The sequence below is a fragment of the Magallana gigas genome, chromosome 3, assembly GCF_963853765.1.
Source record: "Magallana gigas chromosome 3, xbMagGiga1.1, whole genome shotgun sequence".
NCBI classification, from domain to species: Eukaryota; Metazoa; Mollusca; class Bivalvia; order Ostreida; family Ostreidae; genus Magallana; species Magallana gigas.
The window spans coordinates 21395538-21414894 of record NC_088855.1 but is presented as its reverse complement, the minus strand read 5'-3'; the positions used below and the strand labels follow the sequence as shown (position 1 = coordinate 21414894).

The window sequence follows — 19357 nt, the reverse complement described above, 5'->3', positions numbered from 1 at the left end:
TTTTGTAAACATATCTTAAACCTTTATAATAAAGTCTCAGTCAACACCAAATTATAAGGTTTACGGGGAAATTGGCCTGGACGATACCCACTAATAATTAATGTTATATTCCGCATTAGGCCTATAGCATTTTGGAGTAAACTTGTCTTTTCTAAAAATAATAAAGTTTCGTCAAAACTACAATAATATGCAATGGGTAAAATGAACAGACCCTGGTTAAATTCATTGTTAAAATATTGAATGATTGTGGTCTATCTTTTATTTTGTGTCAACAAAATGTAAATATCCAGTGGCTTAAGAAAACTGTTTTTCATATACTGTAGACCAATTCAAGCAGTCATGGAATAGTGAAATGTATAATTCATTAAAAGTATTAACTATAGAATTTTTAAAACCACGTTATCCTTGGTAAAATACTTTTTAGAACAGTTACTGCACTTTCAAATATCAGAATTTTTTTTTTGTACTTTTAGAACAAGTAATGCTAAATTGCCTATAGAACGAGGTAGATGGTATGATATACCTCGTGAAAACCCGTATATGTACCATATGCAACTGTAATGAGATAGGAGATGAATTTCATCATTTATTTGTACAGATATATAACAATTAAATATAAGAGAGTTTTATACATACCTTCATACTTCTACACACACCCAAATGTTTACAAATTTCAACAACTCTTTAATACTAATAATAAAAAATTGCTGATTAATCTGTGTAAATTCATTAAAGTTATAATTGAGAGAGTTAGCTCGCTAGGTTTTTTTTTTTTTCTATTTGCAGTTTTTCATTTTATAATGCACTGTACATATAACACGCTTAGTTAATTGTCAATCATTTTTTCCCTTTTTTTTCACTATTGTATTGTCACTCTCCAATGCATGCAATATATGTATCATATGTATTATTGTTCAATTGATTCTTCTCAACACTGTAATTTATGCAGTTCAGAAAATAAAGAAATTGTCATTGTATTTTGTTGAAAATAATAAAGTTGTTTTTATTCACACATTTTATTTTTAAAATGATATTACATGTTGTACATTTATCATAGATCTCAAAGCGGAAGTTCATCAACTGGAATAATATATCAATATCAGGACATGTACTAGAATTAACCAGTACGACAGAAATAAACAAAAGCCCCATTTTGTTAATGAAAATTTCAAATTTTTGGTTATATAAAACAGAAAGCAAAATTATCTATAATATTTGTCATTTACATAGCAATTGTATATATGTTAGTAATAGAAGTCAAATCCGTGTATATTCTAGAACTTGTTTTTATTTACATATATACGTCTATGGATTTTTACAATTAATCACAATTACATGTATAAACCTACACGTCAACATGATTTTCTTGAATTTTGATTTACTTTTCTTGCATATTAACCTAATTTATCTTGAATTCAATATGCATGTAAGGGGCAAAAAAAAAAAATGCCAGCATAATTTTTATAAGAATTCTGTTTAATTCTTTCTTGTATACTTATAAATTTTGTAAATAAACAATTTAGTTACCACTCTTGTTAAATTAAGAGTGACGAAAGAGCTATATATAGCACTGTTGAAACATGCTGGGTGATCCATCGACAGGCCACCACTGCTGACCATTCAACAGAAGGAAAACATGATTCAGGCTCGAAATACTCGGAAATTTCTTGGTGCAAAGCTGCCAATCTTCGGATTCTCATTTGGAAATCCAATGGTAATTTATATTCGGAATGTCCTAAAGTCTATCGGTAAACCAACAAATTTTCTGAAATTTAAAGACAGTTTTATGATTGATATATGTATGCCGTGTATATACAAACAAGAGGCCCATGGGCATTATCGGTCACCTGAGTAACTGCAGTGTGGCTTTTGCTTTGTATATTCATGTGCATTATAATTACAGGGCTAATTAAATCTTTTTTTATTATTCCGGGATTGTTTAATCCAATAAACTTTCTAAATTCTAAAAAAAACCAAAACTTAAAATTATAGCAAAACATACAGTTCCATAATTGAAAAAAAAACCTGAAGTACAAAAAATCATCGGTCAAAATTACTGCACCCCACCCCTTATAATCATTAGAGCTCTGCCCTATTACCCGAGCCCTTGTTCCAGGGACCATGAAATTCATAATTTTGGAAGAGGCACTCTTCATCATCGCAACTTTGTACTTTATTCATCGGATTAATAGCCAGGAGCAGAGGAGAATATTTTCAAAGAATTACTGCATTCGTTTTGAGCCCCATCCTTACACCAGAAACCCTGACCCTGGGGCCACTAAATTCACAATTTCGGAAGAGGCATTCTTTCTCATCATAACTATGCACTTGTAAGTTCATCTGCATAATACTTAGGAGCAAACGAGAAGATTCCAAAGAATTAATGTATTTTCACAATTTAATCATTAGAGCCCTAACGCCAAAACTCCTAACCCAGGGGCCATGAAATTCCCAATTTTGGAAGAGGCATTCTTCCCCATCATAACTATGTACTTTGTTCATGGGCTGAATACCAAGGATCAGAGAAGAAGATTTTGAAGAATTAATGTATTTTCACAATTTAATCATCAGAGCCCCACCCTAACACAAGAACGCCTAACCCAGGAGCCATGAAATTCACAATTTTGGATGAGGCGTTCTTCCCTGTTATAAATATGTACTTGTACATAGATCATGGGCTTAATACCCAGGATTAGAGGAGAAGATTTTTTAAGAAATTATGTATTTTCACAATATACATGTACTCATTAAAGCCCCACCCTAACACAAGAAACCCTGACCCAGTGGTCATGAAATTCACAATTTTGGAAGAGGCATTCTTCCCCATCATTTTTTTAACTATATACTTAAATCATGCTTAATATCCAGGAGCAGAGGAGAAAATTTTTTTTATGAATGAATGCATTTTCTCTATACAAATAATCATTAGAGCCCAGTCTCAACACCAGAACCTCTGACCCAGGGGCCATAGAATTCACAAGTTTGGTAGAGAGCTTAATGCTTATTACAATCATGCCAGTAGTTTGACTGCTTGATGTCCATGAGTAAACAAGAACATTTTTTTTAAAGATTGCATTAACTTTTAGCCCGACCCCATGGCCTCAGGGGAGCAAGTGCCATGAATTTCGCAATTTTTTCAGAAATCATTCAATCAATCTATCTAAAAAAAAATGTTCAAAAGTTTACGAACGACATACTACGAACGACGACGGACATAACAGATAGCAATAGGTCACCTGGGTGACTCAGGTGACCTAAAAAATCGAAATGGAAAAAAATTATCACCGACAGTTTCAGCCTCAAAGGACTTTTTTGTTATTCATAACCGCATTTGGCATATTCAATAGGTAATTATTCCATCTGTTTTCAAATATAAAATGTAGAAAAAAATCATTTGAGTGTTTATTATTAAAACACGTACCTTCGTCAATGATCAACATCCATGCCTGTTTGATTTGAGGTGGTGCTAAGGTTTAAATCAATCATGTCATCATCTTGGGATATTGTTGAACTGGAAGCTGCAAGTTTTATCTGTTATCATTATCTATCTATCTATCTATCTATCTATCTATCTATCTATCTATCTATCTATCTATCTATCTATCTATCTATCTATCTATCTATCTATCTATCTATCGATACTTATTTATTGATCACGTATCTATCTATTATGGTTGATATAGTTAATCACTGAAACTAAGAAAAGGAAATCGTTGATTACTACTTATCTTTGTATTTTTTTTTCAAATACTATTTTTTTATTTTATTATAAGAATTTGTGAATGACTCTTGTAAAGTGGAGTAGATTTGCAAACATTACAGAACGTGCAATCCTAGTAGCTACGTGTCACCATATATCAGCAGTTCATAAATGTCTACATTTTAAACTCACCAAGTTAAAAAATTAATCAATACTAAAGTGCTGTTGCTATGGAAATAGTTGTACCATTAAAATCAATAAAGATTCAATTACAAAAAACTTAACTCTATACTATCACCTATTATTTTGTCGAAAGAGCTGCAAATTAATGATTAATTAATATATTTATATAAAATAGAGAAAGTAAACAATTGTGCTTTATAATAGCAATCTGTCAAATCTCAAACTTGCCCATTTCATGAACTGTCACCTCATCTTGAGGTTGAGGCTTGAAATAGGGCTCCTCTGACTTGGACTGTTGGGGAATGTCTTCGGACGACCTGTCGGATGTTAAGTCAACTCTAAATGATTCTAAAGAATTGGAATTCGGATTCAGATGTTGATTATCAATGGTAGAAGATTGAGCAGCACTGTCATTTCCTGATTCAAGTGGCCGAGACGAGGGTACTGTATTGGTGGCTGTCTGCATAGGACTCCCCCTTTCTTCACTCTTTTTCCTCTTTTCCCTTTCTTTCTCTTCTATTTCCCTGCGAACAATTTTCTCGTTTTCTACAATTTTACTTGCAAGGAAATCGTATCCAGCGTTCCTCAGAGCCCAAAGAAAGCCATGGTAAGCATTGGAACCTCTCCTGGAAAGATCGTCCAAGAGGCGACGAACCTTGTCCATGCGTGTATGTTGGGCCTGTTTATTAAAAGAATGTAAACTTACAAGTCCTTTTAATTCGTTACAGACTATAAAAAAAAACTCATTAGGACATGCGATAAAGTATGGTCTAATTTAAGGAATAAGGAATCATTTTCTGAACATTATAAGGTGCATGATAATTTTGGCCGGGGTGTGATCAAATCCAATAAAACCCGAAGGGCTTTATGATAGATTATTAGGTTTTGGGCTTCAAAATTGATTCGTAATGTTATCGCAGACAAAGACAGCAGAAAATGTACATATAGCATTATAGATCCGCTCACATAGATCGAGATATTATATGTAGCGACGAACGACCCATAGAATGTATTGTCGGCCATTTCAAATTCGTTAATGACAAGTTTATTTCAAAGTATTCACCTACTGATATAGCAACAAAACTTACCACTATATACTCAATCATAAGCTCAGTGAAAATGCCCTGGCTCAAAAGCTCATCACAAATTTCGTCGTTAACGTCTAAGTCTTTGACTAGTTCTACTCGAGTACGGAGTAAGGTTTCTTTGTGAACTTGATCCATGATAACGGCGTTTTAAACAGTTTAAATATAAATCTCTTTCACATACAAGTTCAATTTATTGAATTCAATTGCAATTCTTGTCGTTTTTAATGTATGTCTTTGAAGAAAAAAAAGTAAACCGCGACCGCATACATTCACACCTGAACGATGCCAGAATTGGGGCTGAAAACGTATCAGGGTCAACAATGCTGTACATTTTATAAAAATTCTTGACATATATCGTAAAATGTAAATACACATAATTATATGTATACGGACTCCGGGGTTTCTTTTTTAGCTTGTAGAAATCCGGGGGGGGGGGGTTGTTTTTTGTTTTTGTTTTTTTTTTAGAAATATGTAGGTTACATTTTCATTATCAACAATTTGCGGTGATATTTAAAAGTAAAAGGTCACCTGAATTTGGTATTATTTTTCAGTGAAGGATTTTTTAAACATGACCCTTAATTTCGGAATCATATGAAATATCTATTTTGAGTAGAGTCACACTCGAAACTCCTTGACTTTCGCACTGCTAAGATTGGTTCAGTAATCTGAAAATACGTGGTCCAGTTCCATAGAATCATAGTTTAAATGCATATCTATCGAGTATTTTCTCCTCTATTTCTTAAGAAAGCCGATGGTGAATTTCGAAGAATTTGATAATAGGCAATATTTATTTGTTTCATTGATCAACTATTACCCATTATAAGCTGCTAGATTTATAAACTCTGCATGCTTACCAACTCAGGAAAAATAATATTCAAAAGTATTAAAATGTGTTAAAATATTGTACATCAGAAATGTAATTTATCAATGTCCAAAGGTTAATAAAATATAAATTTGAAATCATGCATGTATAAAGTTACAATTGTATAAATTGACTTTGAGGTGCAAAGGGCCGGGTGTAAATTACGATTATTCGGCATATACTTTTTATAGATCTAATATATATGTCATGCACAAATTCACTATAATAAACAATTACTTACTTACGTATTTTATTTACTCTTTACAACAAATTCATTAATTTTCTTAAATAAAGGTGTAAATATAAACAATAAATGCCTTTCTTGATAATTCATACGGGCTATAAAGGTAGAAATCATTGCAGAAAAAAAAAATTAACATAGTCCGCTAACACGGGCTTCCTGTATACAATCATGTATTTTTTCTGCTACCTTTATTCCCGCATGTATCGCCAAAGAAAGCATTACATTGTTTAAAACTTCTACTCATTTACATAGTTACATAAAATAAATGAGTCGTTTATATATACGATATAAAGTTGGAATGTGTTCAAATATGCGGAAGAAATATCGTACAGAGTTAATAGGATTTTAACCATGAGGATAAAGTTTACAAAACATGTACATGTATATACATGTACAATGTAAATCTGTCGCAGAACGGGATCGAGAAATGTACCGGCATACTGCATCAGACCATTGGCTTTTGCAAACTGTTTAGCATCGATATCAGAATATATTCTTTGCTTAGATTGATACTATAGTGTATATATCCTTAACTAATTAACAATTTTTAATTGTCAATAAGTCCATTATACTAAGTAATAGTCATTGATCCACTGACTATCAAATATTGTTAATTAGTAAAAGACGCATATTTAAAAGGGAAAATACATGAACTGTGCGATCATTTTGTTTTTCATTATCTACAGCAGATATATCACTGAAACTCACCATTATATACTCAATCATAAGCGGACTGAAAATATCCTGGCTCATAAGTGCATCACAAAGTTCATCGCTCACGTCTAAATCGTTAACGAGTGCCACCCGTGTCCGGAGTATGGCGCCTTTTTGAACTAGATCCATGTCAACAGTAATAGCTAGGTCACAGATCTCCACGGTATTCCCAATCAATGAATTTTTGTTGATGTTTTTAGGGTTTTTTTTTTTTTGTTTGGTGCTATAGAATGAATCTTTCTCTATGAGTGTTCACAGCGGACGTGTGGATAAGTAGCGTTTTCCTTCAGAGATAGAACGATTTCCAAGTACTATAGTACGTTTGCTAGTATTTTTAGTCGAAATGTATTAAAATATAACTATCGATGTCGATAACTTGTGTTGCCTTATTTCAACATTAAATTTGAACTGTCAATATACTGTGTAGATACATTCTGTGTGTAATTTTCATACATGCAGCACATATGTACGCATGGTTAGAATGTTTTAAAAATGATGGAATTCGATGCCAATGGATTTAGATCTAACGTTCATATCTTTTGTAAATAAAAAGTATAACTTAATTAATACATCTTCGCTAGCCAAGGGTTTTCGGGACCAAAAACCCTTGGCTAGCGAAGATGAACTTCATAGAACATAGATTAATCCCCCACCCCCCGCACACACACAAACTCTGCAATATTCAAACTTATGAAATTCTCATAATGAATTAACAAAATAGGCCCCCTTCCACAGGCAAACAAAATTATTCCTCGACCTCCCCCCCCCCCCCCTCCCCACCTAAATTTAGCTTTTCTAAATTTCGGAACCGCCATAACTTTGCCCTAACTTTAGGACATCACTTACTTTGTTCTAAGACCATTCTATAAGGCTATAAAATCACGTTTTTGTGGATATTATTTTTTTAAGTCATTTATTCTATCATGTACGTTTATTCTAACATAATTATGTGGAGAGGGGCCCCGACACCCCCCCCCCTTTTTCTCCGTTGCAACATGCCAGCCTGGTAGCTAGCCTTAGACAAATTTATATCTTTTTTTGCAAATATTGTTTCTGTCTGGCAAAAGAATATGTTATTCTTTTGTTTTTAATTTGTATATATATCAATTTATATAAGCCATGATCATTCTTAATTAATTTTTATCACTTCATTCTGAAAAATAATCTTTAAAATTTTTGGAATGTTGTAAACTGTATTTATGTATTTTCGAGGTAAATTACAACTTATTTCTTGTTTAACCGGTACGTGAATTCTATATATCGCAGATTTAAGGAAAATTTGTTGTGTTTTTTATATGACGTTAAATTCTGTAAAAAGCGCGTGACAGGCACGTAGCATCGGGGGGGGGGGGGGGGGCGCAGGGGGGCCTGCCCCCCCCCCCCCCAATTTTTCTCGCAGCAACCAATTTTTTAAAATTTACATATAAAAAATTGAATTATCATGGAGTTGCCCCCCCCCCCCAACTTTTTTGGTAAAATGTAAAAGAGTTGATATGAAAATAAATAAAATTCTAGAAATTTCCTTCTTTTTTTTCTTCTTCCTTTATTTGCTTGTCAAGATTTTTTAGATGAGCCCCCCCCCCCCCCCCCACACACTTTCAAAAACGATGCTACGTGCCTGATTATGTATTACTTGAATGACATGAATATCAAATGTTGAATTAAATTTACACTAAAAGAAGAATGCACATGTTGTTTAAATATTTATTTGCTTGTCAACAGCTGTTCTGATATATATATATTTTCATAACACAAAATAGCAGTTATTTGGATTTCTGGGGTTTTTTTTAAACTGAATTGTTATTGGTCACTGAAATAGATCTAAGTAAGTGTATATTTTTGAAAATGTAATCAAATTACTGGTTTTAGGTTTATCATGTTACCGACACGTATAATTTTCGCAAAAATGTGTATATTGATTTATCCCTGCACAAATCTCAAATTCTTTAAACGATGGAATGTTTTCTTTGATGATTCATGCTGGATATGAAGGTGGCGACATTGCAGAAAAAATACACAGCCCGCGTTATTTTTATATTTACATCTTTCTTTTAACAAATTAACAGATTGACAATAAAAACAAAGTGAAATTCACACGATCGCTGTTAAATATCCTCAATAACCTTATCGTCATTGCTGCAATCGATTAAATAAATTCGGGTTCGTGATTCAGCACTGATAGAATTTCCGGTGCATCATTCGCCATCTTTGCTGCGGTAGAAGATTTTACCCGTCATCAAAAGCAGATATATTTCCTCCAAAATATTTCAAAATGAGCAGCCGGGACGAACTAGTGCAATGGGCAAAGTTTGCCGAACAGGCAGAAAGATTCGAAGATATGGCAGAAGCTATGAAAAAAGTAACCGAAAGCCTGTCAGCATCTGACAGCAAAGAGCTAACATCTGATGAGAGAAATCTTCTTTCTGTAGCGTATAAAAATGTCGTTGGCTCCAGAAGATCCTCCTGGCGCATGATTACCATGATGGAGTCAAAAATTGAATCTAATCCAACCAAGCTAGCACTGGCCAAAAAGTTTCGGCAAAAAATCGAAGAGGAACTAGAGAAAATCTGCTCGGAAGTTTTGGAATTGTTAGAAAAGCACCTGTTAGTAAATGTTACATCAATCGACAGCAAAGTGTTCTTCTTGAAAATGCAGGGAGATTACCAGAGATACAGAGCAGAGTATGCTGATGAGAGTTTAAGAAGCGGGGTCATTGAAGAAGCACAGAAGTCATATCAACTCGCTTATGACACCGCGAAAGCCAACATGAGTCCAACTCACCCCAACCGACTTGGATTAGCTCTCAACTTCTCAGTGTTTTATTATGAGATTAAGAACAACCCGGAACAAGCATGCCATCTAGCCCAACAGGCTTTTGATGATGCAATCGCTGAGCTCGATACGTTAGATGAAGAAATGTACAAGGACAGTACCCTAATCATGCAGCTCCTTAGAGATAATCTCAATCTGTGGACATCTGACACTCAACAGGAAGGAAAGGGAGATAATGCTGAAAATTAATGACATTATTTTTAATTGATATATTTATACATGCACATGTGTAGCTTTGACTTCATATGTCCTAAAAACTAGTCTCTATCACTCTGGTATTATTTATTTTCTTGCCTTTTTTTTTTTAATTTATATGCAATGTTTATACATGTGTTGACATGTCATTTGTTATATAAGTAGATTTCTTAATGCATGGTATGAAAATTTAGCCTAATTTGTTCAGCATATCATCCTAGATGAATATACATGTAGTTATTATACAAAAATTATCAGATACAATAGATGATCTTGACTGAGCATAAGCAATTTTTTAATGATATAATTGTAGATCTTTTCTTAGAGATGCCTAAATCTAAATGATTTTATTGTCTCCTACTCAGGCAATTGCAGTCATTTATAGAATGTTTAAAAATACATAAAGGTGTTGAGGGAGCAACATATCTTTCTCTCTGGGTCATATCTTTTTCCTACATATTGAATTTGACTTTTACAACCCATTGTTAATAGATTTCGCTTGATATTGTCAGCTATTTGAAAATCTGTATGAATTGATACATGTATATTGAGAACATTATAAACATATGAATATTTGAGAATTTTTTTCCATTTTGGATTTGAATACCAAGGCTTAAAGCCAGTTGACCTTTTGACTTTCACCTAGTTTTGTGGTAAAGATTTTGATGTGATTTCACAGATGTTTTCCATGTACATATGACTATATCCTGTTTCAATACTTTTATCCTATTGGAAAATAGTATGTTTTCGTAATTAAGTGTTCAGTCGGTGTGCTTTTGCATACCAAAAGTCATGTGGTTTTTTTTCTTTGATGGAGTGTTGTTCATTTTTCAGCTACTGTGCTTTATTTTTTGTTGTTACATTTTACATGTATGTTTATAGAGATTTTAATGCATGTTTTAAATGAACCATTTGATGAGTTGCAATATTAACCAATGTGTGCTGATGAAATTGTGTATGGTAATTCATATATATTAAAGAGACATGAATGTTGTGAATTTAGTTTGTTTCACTTGTACATAGATACATGAATTTATGAAGGCATTGGGTTCGCTGCAATTTGCATCAAATTTTTACTGTTTTCTACAATCCCAGCAGAGACATAAATGAATGTTATTTATGTCTCTGACCTCAAAAAGCATTTAGTTCTCTGTTGGAGCATCAGAGTACCGAAGAATTGCTTTTGCTTAGAAGTTCAAGATGTTAGATGGAATAATATGGTATCATTTAACTTTCCTTATGGTGTGATGCAAGCTATATGTTAACACATTGATATATGTATATGCATGATAAAAGTTTAATCACTAAATTTTACAACCTTGTTTTTAAGATACGGGTTTAATTTTATGAAACTCAGTAATATATTAATGCTTATTTTAATACTACGAGCAAGTGCCTAGTTTTGCTCCCATTTAAAAAATGCTCCGTGTTTATGAATTATGATAACTTAAAATTTCTGCAATCAAATTATAAGTCTTTATGTATGTTCACCGTTGATGCAACTTCAATATTGACGCTGATAATTTTGAGCCATGGCAGTATATCTGATTACTATATCTAATTATGCTGTTTTTTAGATTTATTTAAAGCCTTGCAATTTAAACATTTGAAGAAAATCGTCAAAGATGCGCATGAGTGAATTCATTGAATTATAATGAGAGTTATCTCGCGTTGACCCTGAGCACCCACCCCCCACCCCAACGAATATATGGAAAACCTCCAAATGATCTGTAATCCAATTGGCTCATTGAGAATTAATACATACATGTACACATATACCTTTTCTTCCTGTCTTTATTGCAGTGTAAACACAATATATTATCTAACTCACCTTTTGTTAAGGGGCTGACACTTTGAATTTGAGGAAATAAAGAAAATCCATAACCCAACTGAAAAATTATCTTTATCACATGAGTATTTCAATTCAAAATCTCTATACATATATTTTTATATTTCAATTAAAAAATGAATATTGGTATTTTTTTTATATTAAAAATATTCATCGTTACGTTGTTAGCCAAGTGCCTCGGCTCGATTTAAATTTGGATCCTTGGTACCACGATCTTACTGTATCATAACCATCATTGACAGATAAACGCTCTACATTGGATTTTACACTTTTATTGACAATGAAATACCGAATTCACCAAGTGGTGTCGGGTAAGTCATGTGCCAGATAAAAATATTTCCTTCCTTCATGTATTATTTTTAAGGTCGGTGTAGGACGAAAAGAAGCTGTCAATGTGACAGCAAAACGGGTTTTCATTTATGTGAACTGTATCCATAATCCATGTCAACCCGTATCCAGTGAAATGGAGTACCCTTTATGCAATATTTTGCCAAAAAAGTTCAAAAGCTGCTATTTTTGTCATAAATTATCGGAAATCAAACTCCTGGCAATATGCACACCTCTAATATAAGTACAATTGATTTGCAAAAGAACAACTTCTTATCTTGAAAACTGTAGGAGGAGTTATCCGTACAATGAGGGTACCCTATATGCAATATTTTGCCAAAAAATGACTAAGTTCAAAAGCTGGTATTTTTTTCATAAATTATCGGATATCAAAATCCTAGAAATATGCACACCTCTAATATAAGTACAATTTATTTGCAAAAGAACAACTTCCTATCTGAAAACTGTAGGAGGAGTTATCCGTACAACGAGGGTACCCTATATGCAATATCTTGCCAAAAATGACTAAGTTCAAAAGCTGGTATTTTTTTCATAAATTATCGGAAATCAAAATCCTAGCAATATGCACACCTCTGATATATGTATAATTGATTTGCAAAAGAATAACTTCCTATCTTGAAAACTGTAGGAGGAGTTATCCGTACAAAGAGGGTACCCTATATGCAATATTTTGCCAAAAAATGACTAAGTTCAAAAGCTGGTATTTTTTTCATAAATTATCGGAAATCAAAATCCTAGCAATATGCACACCTCTGATATATGTACAATTGATCTGCAAAAGAACAACTTCCTATCTTGAAAACTGTAGGAGGAGTTATCCGTACAATGAGGGTACCCTTTTGGCAGCCGCCCGCCCGCCATTTTATGTGAACTGTATCCATAATCCATGTCAACCCGTATCCAGTGAAATGGAGTACCCTATATGCAATGTTTTGCCATAAAATGACTAAGTTCAAAAGCTGGTATTTTTTTCATAAATTATTAGAAATGAAAATCCTAGCAATATGCACACCTCTGATATATGTACAAAAGATCTGCAAAGGAACAACTTCATATCTTGAAACTGTAGGAGGAGTTATCCGTACAATGAGGGTACCCTTTTGGCAGCCGCCCGCCCGCCATTTTCACCATTTTAATAACCGGATTTTTCCGTTGGAAAACCCGGTTTAAAAACGCGACCTAGGATAATGTTTACGTTACGTTTTTGCGATAGACTAAGTCTTAATTCATTAACATTACACTAAAGGTCGATTTACATGCGACGGAATAAGAGGCTTTGTATAAATTTTGACAACGGTTGATAATTCAAAAGGTTATATCTCGTATCCATATCATTGACCTACAAAAGTACTTGCATGGGTGTTTTGGTAGAACTATTTTAACAAGGCCTTGGACTTTCAGTAGGACATAACTATCTATTTCTTGCGTCAAAACAAGTTTAAAATTACGCTGGTTTCAAGCGAAATATACACCGATTGCGTAGTCTCAGCTCAAAAGCCAGATGAATCTTGTTGATTGTTGGCTAAGTGGTCTTCAATGAAATGAGCAGGCCTACGTCACAATGCTGTTTGACTTAACTACCCAAAGTCCAAGCTTCTAAAGTAAATCTCTTGATTGGTTTTAAATCCAATAAATACAAACACAGAAAAAAAGAGTAGGGAAGAGAGTTCTGGAGTTGATTCAGCATGTACATGTACCCTCTGCAGTACAACACGTGCACGACTGCATATTGGATTACATAGACAATTGTCCCTGGCGGTAATTTGGTCCATATTTACCTTAAATTAGACATCTGGAGATCGAGACATTGTGTTAGCAATCCAAGCATGTGTCCAAAATCCAGTTCACGGTTCACTCATGCATGCATGCATGTGCAATCAATGAACATTTTCATTCATTCATTCATTCATTCATTCATTCTTTGTTCACTTTACGGCCCATTAGTATTCAATATAATACAGTTTCTAAACATATAGGCAAATGGAACATATGAATAGACAAAATATTTCTTTTACGGTAAAAAATTATTTCTTAATTTCAAACTACTTATATATATATAATTTCCAAGATTGTTCATATCTTTAATTTACATTTTCTGAAGTTAAACTTTACACAAGTTTGAATATTAAATTTCTTGTTTCAAAAATAAGTTTTTATACATTTTTTTAAAGAAAAATATCATGTAAAAGAAATATATATGCACCAAGATCAAATGAAAATCATATTCCGCAAAATCATAACTATAAAATAGACATCTTCTCTGATTTCTGTAATTCTGTTGCTTCTATTAAATCGACCAATCTCAACTGGCGGGCTCAGCAAGCCGCGTATGAGATGACATTATGATTTTAGAAATCAAATTATTGAAACTTGGTAGGTACAGCTAAAACCATCGATTTTATTGGATACTTATATGAAAGCCGATCGGAACCAGGCACGTACGTAGCATCGTTTTTGAAAGTGGGGGGAGGGAAGCCTAGCTCCTCCAACAAAAATTTGACAAGCAAAAAAAAAGGGGGGGGGGGAATCTTAAAATCATGAAAATCCTAATCAGTGGGTATTCATTGTAACTTTTGTAACTTCAATTTTCACACCTGATTTCTCCGTTGTTCATCTCCATATAATACATGCCCTCCTCTCTCAAAAAGTGGCGTGCCCTCCCCCTCTCAAAAAAGTGGGAGGGGGAGACTCCATTTTTACTCAAATTTTCATACGTAAATTTGCCAAAATGTCTGCTGCGAAAACAAGCGTATATGTGGCTGACCCCCCCCCCCCCCCCCCACCCCCCGATGCTACGTGCTTTGGAACTACACGCCATTTATGTATTACATGTATTAGTAGTAGTTGTGGTAGAAGTACTACATGTAATAGATTAGTAGTTCTAAAATTGTATAGTAGCAGTAGTAGTAGTAGTAGTAGTAGTAGTATGCATATTTACAAATTCGAGAGCAAGTGCACTATTATATATAATTCTTAAGAAATGTATTGAAATCAGTGAAGAGTTTTCAATGACTATCTTTAGTGTCCACCCTTTCACGCTGTTAATTGGGTGTGGTTTTGCCCAGTCTAACTGAAATATTTCCCGACACAGTCACATTTTGTTGTACGTGTATGTATACGTGCCATAAACTGCTAGTATATGTATACAATGTTTTTATCACTCGCAACAAAAACAACTCCAATAAGGTGGTTGTTTATGTGTATGTTTACAAAATAATATTGGTATTTGTTCTTGCACATAATTATGACGGAAAATAATCTTCCTAAACCCTCAGAGTAAACTGTAAACTTGTTACCAATTTTTCTTGAGACACACAGTTGGTAGTACTACGTGTATATTATAACCTTTAATCGTAATTGTTAATATAATAATATACACCCTTATCTAAGACTTTATTACAAAGCATTAATGTATTATTAGTGTATCATTAATTAGGGTTTTCATTTGTAGAAAAATAAATAATGTGCTACCTGTGATCTGTGGATTCAGTTGAGTGTGTGTCCAACTCATGAAGAGGCGAGGGGATAGAAAACTCATTACGAGGTGGAAAAAAATCACATATATCATGGGAGATTCTTTTACTATAGATTCCCAATTTGATGTGGTAAAATCCATTGTGACGCATCTTCCCAAGTCAAGTTTCTGATCCGCGCCTCTTCTCACACATATCGGTTTGTGGGGAACAGAGCGGACCGAGCGAAGATGATTGTGACGCTAGCACATTGATATACACGTAGCAAATTGGGATATACACGGGTGATATATATCCACTGCACATTGTTGCAAACAGGTGATGAATTTTTATCATGAGTTTATCATACATTAGTGAATAGCTATTTTTCACAACTCTGTGCAGTTATGCGAGTTTTATTTTGTTCTGTTGTATTTATATGTCAATTGTGAACCGCAGAATGTAAATAAACAAGACTTCAACAATGCCGTGTTTTCCTCACCTTAATCAGATCTGATTTCTGTCTGTTTTGTTTGTCTTGCCATTACGTTATAGCTAGGTGCACACGACGTCCGTACGTCAAGCTTGGCTTGTTTTCAATACATGAACACAGGCCTTGACTTTTGAGTGGTTCTAGAGAGTTCGGAGACAATTCATTATTGTATCGATATATTACATCTAAAGAAGTCACATGATTCTTGATCCATATAATAAAAGTACACAGCATTGCTTGCATCACTTCAAATAATTTGAAACTTCTGCGCAGTTATTACCTGTAAAATTTGATTTCCTGCCACACGTGCATCAAATGACACCTTACATCACGTGCACGCACCGGCAACACGAACATCAAGCAAATTAGTTCGATTATACAATATATTTTCTTCAAGTTTTTTTTTTTTAATTCAAACAATTTACCTGAATTTTAATAGTTTTTCATCATCAGGTGATCGATGTTCACAAACGTCTGCAATATTTAAAAGACAGGTGTTATCTCTATGTAAAAAATGCTAAATTTTCATCCGTTATATTCAGCCCATGACATGGTCACCTTGTAGCGATAATTACTTTTTTCCCTAGCGGTTGAAATACACTTCAGGGTGAAATTAAATATATGATGATTCACTATGATCTGTTTAACTTCTAAGGCGAATACATCTGACGTAATATCAATATATTCCGCTTTCTACAATCTTTCCTCTTACAATATTTACACTTCACATATCAAATCTACATGTATCATATATTTCCTTATCGGGGTCATTTATATTTCTTTTATGACACTTTCTGCTTCATCTATTTGTTTGAAGATTAAAGTCTGGTTCAGTCCATGATGAATCAGCCCGATGAAATGAAACACGCCTGGGGCTTTTTATACAACACCACATTAACACACAGAGAGAAAGCGTTTTAAGCTTGATTTTAATTTCCATAATTGTACATATATAAATATTATGTGTATCTAGCATAATATGTCTTCCAATAGTGAGTTACTAGTTCTCTTAATCTTTAGTTTTTGCTCATCATAGCAACATTCAATCCAAGTGAACATTTAATTACATCTAGTACAAAAAAAAACACCAACAAAATGTCTTAATATTAAAGAATCTATCTGCTTACGTCCAGTCTTTTAAAACATATTTCATGGGAATGATAAAAGTATTAAAAGTCAACTCTTGTCTTTTTTTCTTCTCCATACCCTGCATTTCTCTTTAAAGGGTACTTCTGTTGCAGCCGCGAATTTTAGTTTTTTTGCATTTCAAATATAAAACGAGAAATTAGAGGTGGAACCGAGATTCTACGGTATGTATTACAAGTCAATACGTAGCAGACGACAGATTATTGGTCGTCGTCTGGGGCTGCGTCATCTGCATCTTGCTCCAGTTCTGAGGACCACAGGGTGAGGTTGTCTCGTAATAGTTGTAAAATTAAAGTACTATCTTTGTAGTCATCTTCTTTACCCGCGTCCAGTTGGGCGATGGCCTCATCAAATGCAGTTTTGGCTAACTCGCAAGCAGTGTTGGACTCTTTCTTAATTTCGTAGTAGTAGACTGAAAAATTAAGCGCCAGCCCCAATCTAATAGGGTTTGTTGGGTTCAGACTTTCTTTAGCAATGTCGTATGCCAATTTGTACGCTTCCTCGGACTTGGCAGCCAAATTCGCCTCGGATTCTTTTCCGCTGGCAATTTCAACTTTGTACCGGAAGTAGTCGCCTTTCATTTTAAGGTAGAATATCTTGGGCTCCACTGAATCTCCTACTTTGGGCAGTAAATGGTTATCCAATAAACTAATTACCTCATCACATAGCTCGTTCAATTCTTTCTCTATATTCCTTTTGTATTCCTCACATAGTTGCAACTTCTTCTCCGACTCGCCCTTTTCCCTGGCCTTTTGTTCCAAGGACGATATGACTCGCCACGAAGATCGGCGCGTTCCGACGACATTTTTATAAGCTACCGACAGAAGATTTCTCTCTTCTTCATTCAGAGGATCACTACCGGTTGCAACTACCTTCATTTTGGCGACCATGTCGTCGAATCGTTCGACCTGCTCCGCCAGTTTGGCGTTCGCGATACATTCTTCCCTGTCGCCCATGATGAATAATTAGTCAATTGATCACTTCTCCCGTTCGAAGATAATTATATGGTACAAAATTGTGAGTACAGTCTCTCCTCCAACACTAGTTATCCGTCGAAGGCTGTATCACGGCTTCCGCTCTATAGGTGCACAAGTCAACAAAATGGCTGCTCTCCAAAACGTGTCTCGTCAAGTGTGAAAAACGTATTTTACAACAATTTACACTTCTCACGAAAGTAGGTCACTCAATATGTTCACAAACGTACCATTCCCTGTCTGTGGTTAAATATATATAATATGCACAATCAATGAAGGATGCATATATGTAATCCTCAATTCACTAACTCGACTATGGGCCTCAACGCAGTATTACTACGAATTAGTCATAGGTGGGGCCAGTCAGGAAATCGGCTTACAACCAGCGATTTATTTATGCTAGAATGTCAAGTATGGAACGTAGCGTCTTGCAAGTTGGGGTTCACGAGGGGTAGAATTAATTAGGAAAATGCAGATCTCATCGTGAAATGCACTCTATTTTTCGTACAAAACACATGAAATTCGGCGCGATCGATAGCGATATGAAATTTTCATGAAGCAACACATGACCGTGCAGTGATACACGTCCAAATATATTGTCCAGGTGGGGATTTTATTGATTACAGTGCGCATTGGTATCTGATACACAAATCAAGTGCAATTTCACGAGAGATTCTGCATATGTTGTACCAAGAATATAATTGTTTTACGACGAGATCTCAGAAATTTTGTTATGTCTTGATTGCTTAGCCAGGCATTGTAGAAATGATTTCAATTTATAAACCTCCTGTCTGCCCCCTTTGAAGTGCCTAGCGATGAATAAACAGTGCGTAAATAGAGTTGTCATGGTTGACTGGAACGCGGCTCGACAGATAAATTAAAATCGAAGATCCATTCACCTGCGCGAAAAAGCGCGGGATATCCAAGTCAGGGCACCGGCGTTCTTTCTCCCCTGTAGTTTTTAAAATTTACGTTAAAAAAACTCAGTGAATGAGGAAGAATTTTGGCCTAGAACTGGAAAGTAATATATCGAAAAATCAATTTCTTCCCAGATTATATAATTAAAGGATTAGATGAAGATTTTACATATAAGTTAATAATTATGTAACGGTTCATGAATGTGCATCTACATTCTATATTCATTCAATTATCGCTTAATTAATACCACATAAAACTAAATTCATTATAATTTTAAGGTTAATTAGAACCATCTACGTATATAGTTGCTTTCCAATGACATTCGGGTTAAATGATGTCATAGTAAAATAAAATTACA

The 19357-nt window shown here is 34.3% G+C and overlaps 3 protein-coding genes across 5 annotated transcripts; 1 reads left to right on the top strand and 2 right to left on the bottom strand.

Annotated features, from left to right (window-relative positions):
- Positions 1 to 843: 843 nt before the first annotated feature.
- On the bottom strand, positions 844 to 7343 carry LOC105325343 (uncharacterized). 3 transcript variants are annotated; one of them, XM_011424859.4, is made up of 4 exons: positions 4972 to 5323; positions 4112 to 4562; positions 3422 to 3518; positions 844 to 1765 (listed from the first exon to the last, which is right to left on the bottom strand). In XM_011424859.4, the coding sequence occupies exons 1-3, from the start codon at positions 5104 to 5106 to the stop codon at positions 3427 to 3429; spliced, it is 678 nt and encodes a 225-aa protein (XP_011423161.3). In that variant the 5' UTR covers positions 5107 to 5323; the 3' UTR covers positions 844 to 1765; positions 3422 to 3426. The 3 variants fall into 3 exon arrangements, with proteins under 3 accessions (XP_011423161.3, XP_065934955.1, XP_019921519.3); XM_066078883.1 differs by lacking the exon at positions 4972 to 5323 and adding an exon at positions 6786 to 7343 and having other exon boundaries at positions 846 to 1772; XM_020065960.3 differs by lacking the exon at positions 4972 to 5323 and adding an exon at positions 6786 to 7342 and having other exon boundaries at positions 848 to 1765.
- Positions 7344 to 8964: 1621 nt separating this feature from the next.
- LOC105325342 (14-3-3 protein beta/alpha-B) lies at positions 8965 to 10813 on the top strand. Its single transcript, XM_034481190.2, has one exon. The coding sequence runs from the start codon at positions 9064 to 9066 to the stop codon at positions 9811 to 9813; it is 750 nt and encodes a 249-aa protein (XP_034337081.1). The 5' UTR covers positions 8965 to 9063; the 3' UTR covers positions 9814 to 10813.
- Positions 10814 to 16871: 6058 nt separating this feature from the next.
- On the bottom strand, positions 16872 to 18491 carry LOC105325344 (14-3-3 protein beta/alpha-A). The gene has a single exon (XM_011424860.4). It carries the CDS (start codon positions 18061 to 18063, stop codon positions 17308 to 17310), a length of 756 nt encoding a protein of 251 aa, XP_011423162.1. The 5' UTR covers positions 18064 to 18491; the 3' UTR covers positions 16872 to 17307.
- Between the last annotated feature and the right edge of the window lie 866 nt (positions 18492 to 19357).